This window comes from Pithys albifrons, chromosome 1 (genome assembly GCF_047495875.1).
Source record: "Pithys albifrons albifrons isolate INPA30051 chromosome 1, PitAlb_v1, whole genome shotgun sequence".
In the NCBI taxonomy this organism is placed as follows: Eukaryota; Metazoa; Chordata; class Aves; order Passeriformes; family Thamnophilidae; genus Pithys; species Pithys albifrons.
In genome coordinates this window covers 125,971,365-125,989,379 of record NC_092458.1, presented here as the reverse complement: position 1 = coordinate 125,989,379, position 18,015 = coordinate 125,971,365, and the positions used below count along the sequence as shown (strand labels likewise).

The following is an 18,015-nucleotide window of genomic DNA, read 5'->3' as shown; positions in this document are numbered from 1 at the left end:
CACAGAATAGAAAGAGCTGCCCAATTAGTGCCCTGTGCTGGGGCAGCTGTGCTGAGTGTGGGCACTGTGGGCACTTTGTGCAGGGCTTCCTTGAGGAAATCCCGACCCACAGACATCACTGCCAGGGTCCTCCCCTCTCCCTGGCATTGAACCAACAGTGCCAGTGTCACTCAGCTCTTCTGTCGTGCCCACTCCACACAGTTCCCACAATCCCTGGATCTGGAGCTCCACAAACCCTCTCAGGGCTGTTGGGGGAAAGCCAAACTGGTCAGGGGTCTTTCTTTCAGGTTCCTGTTTTGGGGAGAGGAGGGAGGCAGAGGAGGGACTGCTGCCATCCCCTGGATATAGCAAACCCAGACAGTGTCCTCCTCTCCCCCAGCCCCACAGATTCCCCAAGCAACACAAAGGACCTTAAGGACTGGGGAAGGCCCAGGGTGTGGCACTGCCCCAGCTGCCACGGAAACCCAACCCCTGCCCATCGCTTTGGAAGGAATTCTTCAGGATGAAATGTTTGTCAAGCCATAAAAATCATGGAATCACAGAATTCCCAGAGCTGGAAGGGACCCAAAAGGATTATCCAGTCCAACTCCTGCCCTGCACAGACATCCCAACAATCCCATCCTGTTCCTGAGAGCCTTGCCTGAAAATGTGGGAATCAACAGGAAAAACAGGAACAAAGCTCATAACCCTCCCAAAAACTCCAAAGTGGAGTGTAATAATAAAACACTGGATTGAATCTCATTGATTGGACTGTCTTTTTTGTGATTAACAGCAGAGGGTCATCCTATCCTGAGGGTGTGAATATCAGCTTGGAAAAATGAAGTTCCTGAGTGTGAGCAGTGGGAGGGAGTTCAGGCCCACAAGGGTTGGACTGGACAGTCACAGAAATGCAGAATTGCCCAGGACTGCACTGCCAAAGCAGAACAAACAGTGAGGGAACAGGGACAGGGAAAGGCAGGAGGAATCCTGAGAGGGAAAAGGGAGCAGGAATCCTGAGAGGGAAAAGGGAACCAGAATCCTGAGAGGGAAAAGGGAGCAGGAATCCTGACAGAGAAAAGGGAGCAGGAATCCTGAGAGGGAAAAGGGAACAGGAATCCTGAGAGGGAAAAGGGAGCAGGAATCCTGACAGAGAAAAGGGAGCAGGAATCCTGACAGGGAAAAGGCAACAGGAATCCTGACAGGGAAAGGCAGCAAGAATCCTGACAGGGAAAAGGCAGGAGGAATCCTGACAGGGAAAGGCAGGAGGAATCCTGACAGGGAAAAGGGAACAGGAAACCTGAGAGGGAAAAGGCAGCAGGAATCCTGAGAGGGAAAAGGCAACAGGAATCCTGAGAGGGAAAAGGGAGCAGGAATCCTGACAGGGAAAAGGGAACAGGAATCCTGACAGGGAAAAGGGAACAGGAATCCTGACAGGGAAAAGGGAGCAGGAATCCTGACAGGGAAAGGCAGGAGGAATCCTGACAGGGAAAAGGCAGCAAGAATCCTGACAGGGAAAAGGGAGCAGGAATCCTGACAGGGAAAAGGCAACAGGAATCCTAATAGGGAAAAGGCAACAGGAATCCTGACAGGGAAAAGGGAACAGGAATCCTGACAGGGAAAAGGGAGCAGGAATCCTGACAGGGAAAAGGGAACAGGAATCCTGACAGGGAAAAGGGAGCAGGAATCCTGACAGGGAAAAGGCAACAGGAATCCTGACAGGGAAAAGGGAGCAGGAATCCTGACAGGGAAAAGGGAGCAGGAATCCTGACAGGGAAAAGGCAACAGGAATCCTGAGAGGGAAAAGGGAGCAGGAATCCTGACAGGGAAAAGGGAACCAGAATCCTGACAGGGAAAAGGGAACAGGAATCCTGACAGGGAAAAGGGAACAGGAATCCTGAGAGGGAAAAGGCAGGAGGAATCCTGACAGGGAAAAGGCAACAGGAATCCTGACAGGGAAAAGGGAGCAGGAATCCTGACAGGGAAAAGGGAGCAGGAATCCTGACAGGGAAAAGGGAGCAGGAATCCTGACAGGGAAAAGGCAACAGGAATCCTAATAGGGAAAAGGGAGCAGGAATCCTGACAGGGAAAAGGCAACAGGAATCCTGACAGGAAAAGGCAGCAGGAATTCTGAGAGGGAAAAGCACCAAAGCAGGAGCTGCTCCCATGGGCTGGAGGGGACTGGGGAGCTCCCAAACTCAGGGGCCTTGGCAGAAGATCCTTGAATTGGGACATGGTGGAACTGGCCAGGAGGAGCTGAGAGGGAAGGACTCAGTTCTGCAACAGCTGCCCCTGGTGTGAAACATTTGAAACCCTCAGAGGTGCTGATTGACCCACCAGAATTTTAACAGAAAATGAGTATTGGGTGTCCACATGAATATTGAATAGGGATATTGCAGATCTAAAGGAATATTGAGAGTCTATATTGAATATCTATCTGAATATTGAGTGTCTGTATCGAAAGTTGGGTACATAAAGGAATATCTAAATGAATATCTAATACCTGAATCAATGTTTTGCCTCAAATGTGCCTTATTCTGTCCCAAAATCTCCCTCCAGGCAACAAAATCACCTTTTTTAGACCCAAACCTCACCTAGACCCCAAACCTGCCACTTTCATGGTAAATCTTCCTTTTAAACCCCAAGAGTTTCCTTTTTTCCCTCAAAATCTCCCCCAGACCCTGAAATCTGGATTAGATCATTTTAAAATTTGCCTTTTTTCCCTCAAAATCTCCCCCAGACCCTGAAATCTGGATTAGACCTTTTTAATATTTGCCTTTTTTCCCTCAAAACTCCCCACCAGACACCCAAATCTGCCTTTTTCAGCCCAAAGTTGCCCTTTTTACCTCAAAACCTGCCCCCTTCATCCCAAATCCCCCTCCAGGCATCAAAACCTGCCCCTTTCCCCCCAATTCTGCAATTTTACCCCAAAATCTGCCCCCAGGCCCAAAAATCCACATTTTCTACTCCAGAGGTTCCCCCCCTGCCACCCAAATCTGCCTTTTCTACCTAAAAAAATCTGCCCACAGCCCCCAAAATAGGATTTTTTTGTTGGTTTTACCTTGGAAATGTTCTCCCACCCCCAAAGTTTGCATTTTCACCCCCAAATCTGCATTTTTATCTCAACACCTTCTCCCTTTATTTCAGAATTTCCTCTCACACCCCCAAAATTGGCCCCTTTTACTGCAGAAATGTCCCCACCCCCCAGTATTTGTCTTTTCACCTCAAAATCTGACTTTTTAAACCTCAAATTCTGTTCCAGACCCCAAAATCTTCATTTTTTTACATCAAATCTTCCCCTTTTACCTCAGGATTTTCTCCCACTCCCCAAAATGTTCCCCTTCCACCCCAAAATCTGCCCAGACTCCAAAATCTGAATGTTTTACCTCAGAAATGTCTCTCAACACCCCAAAATCTGCCCCTTTCACCCCAAACCTGCCTCAGTCCCCCCAAATCTGCTTTTTTTTTACCTCAGAAATGTCCCCCACATCCCCAAATTGGCATTTTCACCCCCAAATCTGCCCCTTTTCCCTCAGGATTTCCTCCCATCTCCCCAATTTTACCTTTTCACCCCCAAATCTGCCCCTTTTCCCTCAGGATTTCCTCCCATCTCCCCAGTTTTACCTTTTCACCCCCAAATCTGCCCCTTTTCCCTCAGGATTTCCTCCCATCTCCCCAATTTCACCTTTTCACCCCCAAATCTGCCCCTTTTCCCTCAGGATTTCCTCCCATCTCCCAATTTCACCTTTTCACCCCCAAATCTGCCCCTTTTCCCTCAGGATTTCCTCCCATCTCCCCAATTTTACCATTTCACCCCCAAATCTGCCCCTTTTCCCTCAGGATTTCCTCCCATCTCCCCAATTTCACCTTTTCACCCCCAAATCTGCCCCTTTTCCCTCAGGATTTCCTCCCATCTCCCCAATTTCACCTTTTCACCCCCAAATCTGACTCCAGACCCACTAAATCTGCATTTTTGACATGAAAATTTCCCCCTGCACTCCCAAAATTTGCCTTTTCATCCTGAAATTTGCCTTTTCCACATCAAAAGCTGCCCCAGACCCCCCAATCAACATTTTCACCCCCAAATCCGTACCCAGACCCCAAAATCTGATGGTTTTGCCTCAGAATTTTCCTCCACACCCCAAAATTTGCTTCTTCCACCCCAAAACTGCCCAAACACCAAACCTGGCATTTTTTTAACCTCAAATCTTGCCCTTTTACCTCAGGATTTCCTCACAAACCCCAGTTCTGCCTTTTCCACCCCAAAAACAGCTCCCTCCTCCAAAACTGGCATTTTTCACCCAGAAAAGTCTCTCCAGGCCCCAAAATCGGCCCCTTCTACCCCAAAATCCTCATTTCTACCACAAATTTCCCCTTCCCAACCCCCAAATCTGCCCCTTCTGCCCCCAAATCCACCTCAGACCCCCCAAACCTGCAGGTTTTCACCCCAGGATTTCCCCACACATTTAAAGATACATTTTTAAACCTCAAAATCTGCTGCAGACCCCAAATCTCTGTGTTTTAACCTCAAAACCTGCCCCTTCTGCCCCAAGATTCACCCCCCCCCGGCCTGCCCTTTTCACCCCAAAAGCTGAATTTTTTCACCTCAGAAATGTCAACCCCCAAAAAAGTGCCTCTCCCACCCCAAACCTGCCCCAGGCCCCCAAAATCCACATTTGTCACCCCAAACCTGCCCCAGGCCCCCAAAATCCACATTTTTCACCCCAGAACTCCCTTCAAAGTGCCTTTTCATCCCCAGGCTCCAAACTCTGCCCTTTCACCCTCAAACCCGCCCCCCAAGCCCCCAAATCTGCCCATTTTATTCCCAAATCTGCCCCTCCCATGGCCAGGCTGGGGCTGTCCCAGGAGGGCAAAATTCCTGTCCCTGCAGCCACCACAGAGGGGTTGGGGACACAATTCCTGTCCCTGCAGCCACCACAGAGGGGTTGGGGACACAATTCCTGTCCCTGCAGCCACCACAGAGGGGTTGGGGACACAATTCCTGTCCCTGCAGCCACCACAGAGGGGTTGGGGACACAATTCCTGTCCCTGCCTGTCCCACCACAGAGGGGTTGGGGACACAATTCCTGTCCCTGCAGCCACCACAGAGGGGTTGGGGACACAATTCCTGTCCCTGCCTGTCCCACCACAGAGGGGTTGGGGACACAATTCCTGTCCCTGCAGCCACCACAGATTGGTTGGGGACACAATTCCTGTCCCCGCCTGTCCCACCACAGAGGGGTTGGGGACACAATTCCTGTCCCAGCAGCCACCACAGAGGGGTTGGGGACACGATTCCTGTCCCAGCAGCCAGCACAGAGGGGTTGGGGACACAATTCCTGTCCCTGCCTGTCCCATCACAGAGGGGTTGGGGACACAATTCCTGTCCCTGCAGCCACCACAGAGGGGTTGGGGACACGATTCCTGTCCCTGCCTGTCCCACCACAGAGGGGCTGGGGACACGATTCCTGTCCCTGCAGCCACCACAGAGGGGTTGGGGACACAATTCCTGCCCCAGCAGCCACCACAGAGGGGTTGGGGACACGATTCCTGTCCCTGCAGCCACCACAGAGGGGTTGGGGACACAATTCCTGTCCCTGCAGCCACCACAGAGGGGTTGGGGACACAATTCCTGTCCCTGCCTGTCCCACCACAGAGGGGTTGGGGACACAATTCCTGTCCCAGCAGCCACCACAGAGGGGGTTTGTCAGAGGAGCTGCCCCTTTCCCAGGATGGGGTGGGATGGAGGGAGTGACACAAATCCTTGGACAAAAAGTGTCTGGCATGACACCGAGTGCCCCCATTGCCACTGAGTGCCCCCATTGCCCCTGAGTGCCCCCATTGCCCCTGACTGCCTCCATTGCCACCGAGTGCCCCCATTGCCACCGAGTGCCCCCATTGCCACCGAGTGCCCCCATTGCCCCTGAGTGCCCCCATTGCCATTGAATGACCCCATTGCCACCGAGTGCCCCCATTGCCACCCAATGACCCCACTGCCCCCAAGTGATCCAATTCCCACATAAGGACCCCACTGCCACTGAGTGCTCCCCTGCCCCCGAGTGCCCCACCAGTGCCCCCCTGCCCCCAGTGCCCCTTCATTGCCTCCCTCTGCCCCCCACTGTCCCCCTGCCCACAGTGTCCCCGAGTTCCACCCCTGCCCCCATTGCCCCCCAGTGCCCCCAGTGCCCCCATTGCCCCCAGTGCCCCATTGCCCCCCGGGGTCCGGCTGTCACCTGTGACCTCGTGGCCCGTGCTGTGCTGCCGTGGGTAGCCCTGACTGGCCATGACCACGCACACGGCTGTGCCCTGGTGCCAGGTGGGCACCGTGTGACACAGCTGCCCCTTCAGCGCCGCCTCCAGCATCTCATACAGGTCAGTCTCCAGCAGGGCAAGGATGGCCTGGGGGACATTTCCACAGGGGTGGGAGTGAATTCCTGCCCAAGGAGATGCCACAGACTGGGACACTGCGGGTGAGCAGCTCAGGGGTAGCACCTTCTGGTGTCACCACCAATGGGGACACCTGAGGTGGGAGCTGCTGGGGAGGGGCTGCCTCAGGATTTTATAGATTTGTGGATTTTTATACAGCTGTGGAATTTCTTATATTTGAAGCAGCAGCCAAAAGCTCCCCCCTCTGTGACACACCCCTGGACCTCCGTGACACACTCCTGGACCTCCGTGACATACCCCTGGACCTCTGTAACACACCCCTGGACCTCTGTGACACACTCCTGGACCTCTGTAACACACCCCTGGACCTCTGTGACACACCTCCTGGACCTCTGTGACACACCCCCTGGACCTCTGTGACACACCCCTGGACCTCTGTGACACACCCCTGGACCTCTGTGTCGTGGGGAAGGGAAGAACATCTTGCTTGGAACCCATGGACCAAAACCAGGAGAAGAAACATCACTTTAGTCAAAAGAAGAGGGGGGACCCAGGAACCTTGGAGAAGCTCCAAGGAGAGAAAAGTGGCGTGATGATGAAGGAGAAGATGAAGTAAGGGGTCTGGGGACCCCAGACCCAATTCTGAGGGGGTCTGTCAGGGACAGACCCAGGAGAGGTCTGGGGAGTGACACCAAGGTGGCCTGAGGGTAGACAGTGCTTGGATTGGACAGAACCTTTAGTTGTGGTAATTAAATAGTGTTATAAACTTCGAGATTGGACAGGACCTTTAGTTATGGTAATTAAATAGTGTTATAAACTGTGAGATTGTATAGGACCTTTAGTTATGGTAATTAAGTAGTGTTATAAACTGCAAGATTGGACAGGACCTTTAGTTATGGTAATTAAGTAGTGTTATAAATTGCAAGATTGGATAGAACCTTTAGTTATGGTAATTAAATAGTGTTATAAATTGGAAGATAGGACAGAACCTTTAGTTGTGGTAATTAAATAGTGTTATAAACTTCGAGATTGGACAGGACCTTTAGTTATGGTAATTAAATAGTGTTATAAACTGTGAGATTGTATAGGACCTTTAGTTATGGTAATTAAGTAGTGTTATAAACTGCAAGATTGGACAGGACCTTTAGTTATGGTAATTAAGTAGTGTTATAAATTGCAAGATTGGATAGAACCTTTAGTTATGGTAATTAAATAGTGTTATAAATTGGAAGATAGGACAGAACCTTTAGTTGTGGTAATTAAATAGTGTTATAAATTGGAAGATAGGACAGAACCTTTAGTTGTGGTAATTAAGTAGTGTTATAAATTCTAAGATTTCTCTGCTGTAGCCCATGTCATTATTTCATGGACCTGGAAAGCTTTCCAGTAAAGAGCTGTTCTCTACCTTCACCCAAGATAAATATTGTCTTGGAAAGGTTTTTTTCCATAACTTTCAGGCAACAGAAGGAACATGAATTTCAGGTCCTCTCGTTCTGCTTCTACTCAGGAAGACAAAAATCTGAGGAAAAGCTCTTGGACTTAAAGCCTTTAACCAACAATTCACAGCCCAAAGGTAAAGTTGCCTCATCTAAGGTGTTTGCACCCAGGTCTGACTGTCCCCAGAGATCAGTCACAACAGCCAGAGGTAAAAGAACAGAGCACTTCAGTTCACCAGAGTGTGCCACTCACCTGGCACTGAGGATCCCCAAACTGGCACTTGAAATTCAGGATCTTCACGCCCTCCTTGGTCAGCATTAAACTCGTCTGCAGCACACCTGGACAGAGGGGACACAGCCAAGCAAAGGAATGGAGCAGGTGCTGCTTTCAAGGACTCCTTCAAATGCAGCACAACATTTTGGCACATGGGATTAATTTCTGCAAATTGTAAGGGATTAGGAGCAAGGCATTAAGTGCCACCTGTGGGCATCACCTGCCTTGCCCAAAACAGCCTTCACATAAAGATCTGAAGAAAATGTACATTGAACAGTATGACTGAACTTCAGTATATGCTATGCCCTGAACTATGAATAAATATGTGTTATTTAAAAATATCCAATAACAATTAGTGACCAAAGCTCCCTCCCAAGGAAGGGCTATAACCCAAACAAGAAAGGCTTGATTACTGCTGGTTGGTTCTTAAACAAATCCCACTGGAATTCAGAAGCAGCTCCTGCCCATGGAACTGCCCCCTGGATTCCAGCCCAGTTTTGGCTCACCCACATAGGCTGTCCCCTCCTGCCTCAGGCCATCCACGATGCGCTGCAGGATCTCCCCCTGGATTTGCTCCAGAAGAGCCTCTGGAACCTGCCAACCAACACCAGCCTGGGTGGGACAGTCGTGGCATTGCTGGACAGGGTCACAGGCCCTGGCAGGACCTGTCCCTTGTCCCATCCCAGCCCCTGAGCTCCTCCCTTGGGAGCTGCTGCCCAAGGATGGACACACCGACCCTCTGCCTCCCGGGGGTCCCTGGGTGGTTCTCAGGGGGGTTGGGACTGGCAGCCAGGGCTGTGCCCAGCAAGAGCTGGGGAAAGCCACACTCATAAATGTGTTGGAGCAGCATGTTCAGGGCAGGGCTGCAAAGCTTTAAGGATCAGCAGGGACCCCGAGGTTGTGCCCACAAAGCCCCTGGCACAGGAGGAATGAATGTTTGAAGTGACACAAATGGGAGCAGAGAAACAGCACTAAGTCTGGGAATTCTGGAAGAGGCAGAAGAGAGGCTGTTCCACAGAACACTGCCTGTGTTAATTAAATTCTTAGGAATTACTATGAATCTTTGAGCCCTGCAATCAATTCCAGAGGAAATCTGGATAGAAACAAGAACTGGAACAGGCTCCCCAGGGCAGTGGGCACGACCTCGAGGCTGCCAGAGCTCCAGGAGCCTTTGGGCAACGGGACAGGGCCAGGGGGGACTGTTGGGGTGTGCTGGGCAGGGCCAGGGGGTTGTTGGGGTGTGCTGGGCAGGGCCAGGGGGTTGTTGGGGTGTGCTGGGCAGGGCCAGGGGGCACTATTGGGGTGTGCTGGGCAGGGCCAGGGGGGACTGTTGGGGTGTGCTGGGCAGGGCCAGGGGGGACTGTTGGGGTGTGCTGGGCAGGGCCAGGGGGGACTATTGGTGTGTGCTGGGCAGGGCCAGGGTAGCACTGGATGGTCCCTGGGGGTCCCTCCCAGCTCACGGTGTTCCATGACTGTGGGGCTGGACCCTCGAGGCAATCCCTGGGGCACAGGCTGGGGGCAGCAGGGCAGGGCTGTACCTGGGGCACGGGGCAATAGGCTCCCATCCCTGCCGTGGTGGGGCCCTGGTCCCCCTCCAGCAGCCGCTTGTGTGCCTGGGCAGGAGGCGTGGGCACCACGGTGGCACCGTCCGTGAAGCACGAGCACTGTGAGGGGACACAGCAGGAGGTGACACAGCAGGAGGTGACAGCAGCCTGGGCATGCCTAAGGATTTTATTGTGTTTTGCAGATTTGTGGGATCATACAGGTTACATGGATTCTCCTGCCACGCTCACACGTTGGGGGGCATTAGAAGTGACTCAAACGTTTTCTCAGACGTTCCTAAGCTCTCTCAAGGACAGGCGGCTTTGGAGAAGCCACTGCAGACAGTTTGGAGGCAAAGACAAGGAGAAGGCCTAGAGGTCCTGAGCTCCTCCAAGGGGCAGTTGTGAAGACCCCTATGGGTGGGCACCAGGGGACATGAGAGCCATGGGCATAGATATCTCATCTGTTAATTGCTGGAGAGATTATAGAAGCCATGACATCCCTGCTCACGTGTGTGCAGGTGTGTGCAGGTGTGTGCTGTGCAGGTGTGTGTGCTGTGCAGGTGTGTGCAGGTGTGTGCTGTGCAGGTGTGTGCTGTGCAGGTGTGCGTGCTGTGCAGGTGTGTGCTATGCAGGTGTGTGTGCTATGCAGGTGTGTGCAGGTGTGTGCTGTGCAGGTGTGTGCAGGTGTGTGCTGTGCAGGTGTGTGCTATGCAGGTGTGTGTGCTGTGCAGGTGTGTGTGCTGTGCAGGTGTGTGCTGTGCAGGTGTGTGTGCTGTGCATGTGTGTGCAGGTGTGTGTGCTGTGCAGGTGTGTGCAGGTGTGTGCTGTGCAGGGGTGTGTGCTGTGCAGGTGTGTGCAGGTGTGTGCTGTGCAGGGGTGTGTGCTGTGCAGGTGTGTGCAGGTGTGTGCTGTACAGGTGTGTGCTGTGCAGGTGTGTGCAGGTGTGTGCTGTGCAGGTGTGTGCTGTGCAGGTGTGTGCTCTGCAGGTGTGTGTGCTGTGCAGACCCCTGCTGAAGCTTTCAATAAAGGTATCCCATCTACCCTTCTCATTAATATTGTTTGAGAGTGTCCATTTCCACAGGAATTCAGGCAACAGCCCCCACTGGCCTGAGGGACACCCACAGCTGGGCACAGCTGGGGCTCAGTGCCACTGGCAAATGTGGCAGTCACACAATGCCACACTGCCTTGGCTTGGGGGAACCTGAAAGGGCATCTCCTTCCACTCCCTGCCATGGGCAGGCACATCTTCCACCAGCCCAGGCTGCTCCAAGTTGCTCCAATTACCAACACAAACAAGGTCACTTTAGGGAAAAATGTAATTTCCCACCTAAAATGATCCCCACAATTGCAATGCTATGGCTGATGTAGAGGAAAAATCTATGACAATATGCATTGATTAGTATGACATCACACTGCTTAGGCTGCATATTACAGACATGTAATATATGTATAATAAGTATTTCTCAAAGTGCAAATAAAGGAAAAAACCCCAATTATCTGTAAAAAGAAACCTGTGTGTTTAGGCAGGAGCAGAGCAATGATGGCAAAGAATAAAAGCACAACATCACCCCATCGATCACACACAGAAAGTTCTTCCCCCTGAAGAAGCTCTTCAATAACAACCATCTCTCCAAACATTCTGTCCTATAAAAACAAGACAAAACAAAACAAATCCCCAGTCAGCAAACATGAATCCACTGGGTAAAACCTCTCCTTGATTTCTTTTAAGACGGAAAACAGTGTCTAGGAGAGGTTCCAGCTTTCTTAAAAGCTGCTGCTGTGTTGGGCCAAGCCAATGGAACTTCATGCAGAGATAAGGAAGCCACATGAAATGCACTTTCTCAGGCCCTGGGAGCCAAGGACAAATGAACCTTTGGAGGGCAGGGCTGTGGGACTCGGGGCTGGAATGGGAGATCAGTGCCACCCCCTGAGCCCTGCCTGGGCACGCAGAGGGATCTGCCAGGACACCCAGGGACATCCTCAAATGAGCACGTTTCTCCCCGGAATATTTGCCTCCTGCAGCCAGAATGACATACTCCCAGCCCACAACACACCCTGGCTTGGGCTGCCAGGGGTTGGCCCTGGCTGTGCCCACCTGCATGACCTCCTGGGCAGCTCTGCAGGCGTCCTCCTTGCTGGTGGCGATGGTCACCTCGGTCCTGGCGGAGGGGCCATGCGCCCGCAGCACCCACCCTGGGAACTCCGAGCTGGGAGGGCAGCACAGGCAGGGTCAGGGCACCCAGGTCAGCCAGGGCAATGCTCCTGCCCACCTGAATGCCCCCCACAGCCCTCCTTTTCCTGCCCCGGGTGGCTGAAGAACAGCACATCAGGAAAAGCTGTTCCCTGCTAAGCCACCCTGCGCTGGAGGTGACAGACTCCCGAGCCCCCAGCCCAGGGCTGGGAACCAGAAATCCAGGAATTCTGCTCTTGGATCCCACACCAGCTCAGGGGGTGTCCTCAAACAAGTCACTGAACTTCCAGCACCTCACAGTTTCTTCCTGGGTTATTGTTTGATCCCTGCCCCAGGTTTGGAGAGATGAACTCCTTGGTGATTATGGGTTTTACAACCCACATTACAGCACATAATCTGTTAAACCTCTGGAAGTTCTGTCCAGGAACTTCTGCCCAGAGTTGGAGGGTTAAGGCTGACTTAGTTTAGGCACATAAAGGATCTATGAAAACTCATCACCCTCTACCTCCTGAATTGCCTCACTCACTCTGAAACACAAACTAAAGCTAGAAGAAAAAACAAAAAAGAACAAACCAGCACAATATTAGCATGTTTTAACTTTAACCAGACACCCTCTGGTTTGTGGACAGGCAAAAAAATTGCTGTTTGAAGAGCTGGTTCTGCACACAAATTTCCTGTGTCCTGAAACACCTTATTTCTCCTTTCCACGTGAGGGTTTCTCTGAGGTCAGAGCTCAGCCCCAGATCTCTCCCACAGGAGCCTCCCACAATGCCCAGAGCAGTCACAGAGCTGCAGGGACATTTCTCTCTCCATGCCACAGAGATGCTCTTCAAAAACTGGGTATTCTCCTGAAGTCATGAATATTTGACTTTCCAGATGAGTCCTCAGAGCATTTTGCTGGTGTCTGTCAGTCTGGATCTTAACCTTACAGAGAGAGCCACTGAAATGTTTTGTTCTATCACAATTTTTTGTCTTTTAAATGGCTTATTAAGCTTTCTGAAGGAGCTGATGGAAGAGAAGAGCTGGGATCTGTGAACAGAAAAATCACCCTGCTCCAGTTCACAGGATCATAAAGTCACAGCTGGTTTGGGTTGGAAGGGACCCCAAAGCCCACCCAGTGCCACCCCTGCCATGGGCAGGGACACCTCCCACCAGCCCAGGCTGCTCCAAGCCCTGTCCAACCTGGTCTGGGACACTCCCAGGGATTCAGGGGCAGCCACAGCTGCTCTGCCCAACCTGTGCCAGGGCCTGCCCACCCTCCCAGCCAGCAATTCCTTCCCAATATCCCATCCAGCCCTGCCCTCTGGCAGTGAGAGCCATTCCCTGTGTCCTGTCCCTCTATCCCTCGTCCCCAGTCCCTCCATCCCCTTGTCCCAAGTCCCTCTCCAGCTCTCCTGGAGCCCCTTTGGGCACTGGAAGGGGCTCTCAGGTCTCCCTGGATCCTTCCCTTCTCCAGGTGACGCCCCAGCTCTCCCAGTCTGTCCCAGCCCAGAGGGGCTCCAGCCCTGGAGCAGCTCCGTGGCCACCTCTGGACTCCTCCAGCAGCTCCAGGTCTGCCCCTTTATTATCTGTCCCTAATCAGGAACTAATCCCTTCAGCAGCTGCTGGACAAGAACCAGAGCTGAGAAGTGGCCGAGTTCTGAGTGCCAGGCTGGGTGAGGGGCAGATGCCCAAGGCCCCCTGTGTGCCCCTGTACCTGATGATGAATCTGCAGGCTTCCTGGGCGCTCCTGAAGGCTCCCCACCGCGCCGTGGGCATCCCGTGCCGTGCCAGAAAGGCTTTGCTGAGGCTGGGCTTGGATGCCAGCTGGGCTGCCTTGGCACAGGGGCCAAAACATCCAACTCCTGCTGCCCTCAGGTCATCCACAATCCCTGAGCACCAAAAACAGCACAGCACCCAAGGGTGCCCTTGGGAAACATGAAGTCATTCGACCAGAGGAAATTCCCATCGTCATTCCAGCTCTGGGACACTTTTCCTTCTCTCAAAGATTTAATTTATCCTTAAAACGAGGTTCTGGGTATCCAGTGACCTGTTTCAAGGCAGTTTTAAGAGGCCTTTGGATCTGTTCATGACCAGCCCTGCCACAGTTCCCCCCTTTAAACCAGAATTAGAGGGGCTGATTTTTAATTGAACTTCATGTATTTCAGCCTTACCAGCTGCCAAAAGAGCTTCTTCTCCAACCAATACGAGGCCAATGTTGTGGTCTTTGCAGAACTGGGTGACAATGGTGTGATTGCTCACCAAGACAGCTGAAAGCCAAAAGGAAATAGAACTAAATCATCACTGTAAAGCCAAAATAAGAGACAGCAGATAAGAATCCTTTGTTCCATCTCCCCCAAAGTGGGATTAAAATAATGAAACAGCCCATGAAGGACCAAATAAAGCAATAATTTAATAATGAGAGTCCAAAGGGAACAGTGAGCATTTCCACCTTGCACTGCTGTTTGGAATACACATCTGGTAACAAATCAATTTAATTTTTCACATGTAATCAAGATAAACTGTTAGAGCTGCTTATCATGACAATAACAACTTGGAAGAATAAAACACCAAGTTCAGAAGGAAACTCAATTTCAACACCTGAGCACAGGTTTCCTCAAAGCTCAGTTTGGCTGAGCTGTCTGGGCACACACCAGGGACGTTTCTACTCAGAATTCAGAACTTTGGGCCCTCTATTCCTGGGCTTGTCAGGGAAAAAATACTGAAAAAATAAATATGAGCCTTAAATCTCCCATGGAACCAGGAAAAGGAAAGAGCAACTGTCCCCTCAGCTCAGCTCAGAGTGGGTGGGTTCGAGCAGCTCCTGCCCCTTGGCACCGACTGCTTGGCACAAGAGGGGATTTTTTACCTGAATTGGAGATTTTCCCACTGGCAGCAGTGCCTGCATTCCCTGGAGCCACAAACACGTGTTTGATGTGTGGGGACTGGGCCAACTTCCAGGCCAGGGCGTGTTCTCTGCCCCCACTGCCGATCACCAGCACCCGGTGGGCCATCCCTGTGGGGACAAACCATCACCTGTGGGGACAGACCATCACCTGTGGGGACAAACCATCACCTGTGGGGACAGACCATCACCTGTGGGGACAGACCATCGGCTGTGGGGACAAACCATCAGCTGTGGGGACAGACCATCACCTGTGGGGACAAACTATCACCTGGGGGGACAGACCATCATCACCTGGGGGGACAGACCATCACCTGTGGGGACAAACCATCATCTGTGGGGTCAGACCATCATCTGTGGGGACAGACCATCACCTGTGGGGACAAACTATCACCTGGGGGGACAAACTATCACCTGTAGGGACAGACCATCACCTGTGGGGACAAACTATCACCTGGGGGGACAAACTATCACCTGTAGGGACAGACCATCAGCTGTAGGGACAGACCATCACCTGGGGGGACAAACTATCACCTGTAGGGACAGACCATCAGCTGTGGGGACAGACCATCACCTGAGGGGACAAACCATCACCTGGGGGGACAAACCATCACCTGTAGGGACAGACCATCACCTGGGGGGACAAACCCACCTCCCACCTCAGCTGTGGGCCCACAGCACTCACTGCAGCACCATCTGTGGCCCAAACTCAGGCAGAAACACCCAATCCATGAACTGTCTGTCCCTGGGATGGTTTCTCAGCAATGCCAGCCCAGGTTCTGGCAGGGGCTCCTGCTGCCCATCCCTCTCTGGCACTGCCCATCCAGCCCTGGCACTGCCCATCCAGCCCTGGCACCGCCCATCCAGCCCTGGCACCGCCCATCCTGCCCTGGCACTGCCCATCCAGCCCTGCACTGCCCATCCAGCCCTGGCACTGCCCAGTGATGCCACTGCAGGGGCACAGTGGGCACATCTGCCTTCAAAACTGACCACGGAATCACCAGGAATCTTTTCCCTCTCGTTCCAACACACTCAGGATTTCACCCCTTGAGGGTCCCCAGGCTGGAAAGGATCTTGCTGGGAGCAGCTCTGCTGGAGTCCTTTGCACAACTGCCCAGGAAAGAGCTCCAAGTGTCCAAAGAATGTCTCAGAAACACATTTCTGATGTATTTCTAGGCAAAGAGAGAAGAAATAAATATAGAAAGATAAACATAGAGATAATAAATATATAAAACACAAATATAAAAATACAGAGATCTACATTATATTTAATAGATCTATTTCAATCTGAGCACTTGGGTCAGTCTGGGAGGTCTTAGGAGTGCAAATGCTCTAGTAAATATATTTCTATTGCATTTCTATACAAATTCATATCCAAGAAATATATAATTCATGAATACGTAATGAATAAATATGCAATAAAGGTATCTATCTAAAATTTCATAATTCCATTTCATATTTAATACTCTATTTCAATCTGAACACTGGGGTCAATCTGGGAGTGCAAATGCTCTAATAAATACAATTCTTATGTATGCCTTGGAGCTCCTGAGACAGCATTTCAGCATCTCAGCCTGGCACAAACCCAAGGGGAACTCCATGTGGTTCATCCCCCTTGGACTGCCCAAGGACAGTGCAGGAATTCTCACAGCCTGGCCCTGGGACTGAAGAATCTGAGGGGCTATTGAATTTCTAGCAATTTCTTAATATTTGATTCTTATTATTATTACTATTATTAAATTTTGTAATATTTCAATGTTATTTTCATTTATAATTGTAATGTAATATATCTAATATACACTTTCTCTCAGGCAACTCTCCAGTAGTTCAGGCTTTGTCCTTCCCTTTGTCACTGTTTGACAAAGAACTGCTGGCAGTCGCTGGGAATTTAGAAGGAAAGGGTTCCAAGTGCTGTGTCTCTCCCAGAGGCACCCACATTTCTCTGCAAAGCTCCAGTGGGGTACAATGGCTAGAAATAAAAACCAAAGTGTTTGAAACAGCAATTGCCTCCCCCATTTCCACAATTCCCTGGAGGTTTCTAAAGCAGAATGGATTCAGGTCCCTCCCTGGGCAGAGAGGGAAAGCAGAGGCAGTGCCTCCAGCCCTTGGGAAAAGTCCCCTTTCCATCCCACAGCACAGCGAGCACACTGAGGGTGTTTCCTGCAAAGCAAAGCAAAAGGTGGAAGAAAATAAAGCTGGAAAGGGAGTTGGGGCAGAGGGAAGGGCTGGAGAGAGGGACAGAGGGGGCTGGAAGGAAAGAGAGCTGGACAGACAGCTGGTGCAGAGGGAAGGCTGTGGAGAGGGATGAATGCCTGGAATTCTTTTTCCTTACCGTGTCAGCCCCTGCTGTTTGCCCACACAAAAGGCTGAGGAGTCCCCCAGAAGGATCCAAGTTCTTCCTTCAGTTCCTGCCTCAGATGCCAGGGATTGTGGAACTCCTAAAGCCAAGAATGAGGCGGAGAGAGCGAAGGAAGCAGGCAGAGCTGCCTCCTGTGCCCCTGGATCCTCCCAGCTGGCAGGAGGATGCCCAGCAGGATGGCCTGGGTGCCTCCCAGCCTTGGGGTCCTCCCCCAGCCTCAGCAAGGTGGATCATCCTCCTGTTGCTCCCTTTCCCTTCCTTCAGGCACAAAGAGCCCCTCCCCGGCCCTGTCGATGGCATTCAGGTGTAGGAAAGGAGCCAGCAGCTCCCCCGCGGGGTCCCAAAGCTGAGCTCCTCCCTCCCATCCCGCGGGAGAAGAGCTCCATGTCCTGCGGCAGGGGAAGGATGTCCGGGAGAAAGAGAAGGCAGAGGGTCCTGCTGTGCAGCTGCCCAGAAACACTCCAGTTAAAGCTGCACACACAGCCCTGCTCTGTGTCAGGAGCACGGGCGGGGCTGGGCAGGGAAGGTTCTTGTCCCCCCCAGCAGGCTTTGCTTGTGTAGGTGAGCAGGGCCAGGCCCAGGGCACGGCTGGAGCTGTGCCAGGGCAGGGGCAGGTGGGATCTCAGCCAAAGGCTCTTCCCCCAGAGGGTGGTGGGCAATTAGAGCTTGTGGTGTGTGCAAGGGGAATTGGGTGCACAGTGCACAGCCCAGCTCGACATAGGGGGCTCCCCCTATAGGGAGGGCAGGGGGAGGGGAGAGGAATGGAGATGAAATTTTCTATAACATACTATAATATAATATGAGTAACGTAATAGTAATATAATGTAGTATAATATATTATAATATTATATAATTATATAATATAATATTATAATAATATATTATAATCCGTCTCTTCACTGGCCAGGACTGACTGTCCTGCTCCCGCCATCTGCTGCCCACTGAGGGCCTGGCCTCCCAAATA

The 18,015-nt window shown here is 51.8% G+C and overlaps 1 protein-coding gene across 1 annotated transcript in view; it reads right to left on the bottom strand.

Annotated features, from left to right (window-relative positions):
- Positions 1-14,801, bottom strand: part of LOC139678343 (trifunctional purine biosynthetic protein adenosine-3-like) — a 28,180-nt gene extending 13,379 nt beyond the window's left edge. The window contains exons 1-9 of the mRNA XM_071569090.1: positions 14,657-14,801; positions 13,962-14,057; positions 13,505-13,679; positions 11,713-11,824; positions 11,202-11,261; positions 9,612-9,737; positions 8,580-8,667; positions 8,053-8,138; positions 6,210-6,375 (exon numbers count right to left, since the gene is read on the bottom strand). Coding sequence (XP_071425191.1) covers positions 6,210-6,375; positions 8,053-8,138; positions 8,580-8,667; positions 9,612-9,737; positions 11,202-11,261; positions 11,713-11,824; positions 13,505-13,679; positions 13,962-14,057; positions 14,657-14,801 — 1,054 coding nt within the window. The remainder of the gene's footprint in view (positions 1-6,209; positions 6,376-8,052; positions 8,139-8,579; positions 8,668-9,611; positions 9,738-11,201; positions 11,262-11,712; positions 11,825-13,504; positions 13,680-13,961; positions 14,058-14,656) is intronic.
- Positions 14,802-18,015: the final 3,214 nt, after the last annotated feature.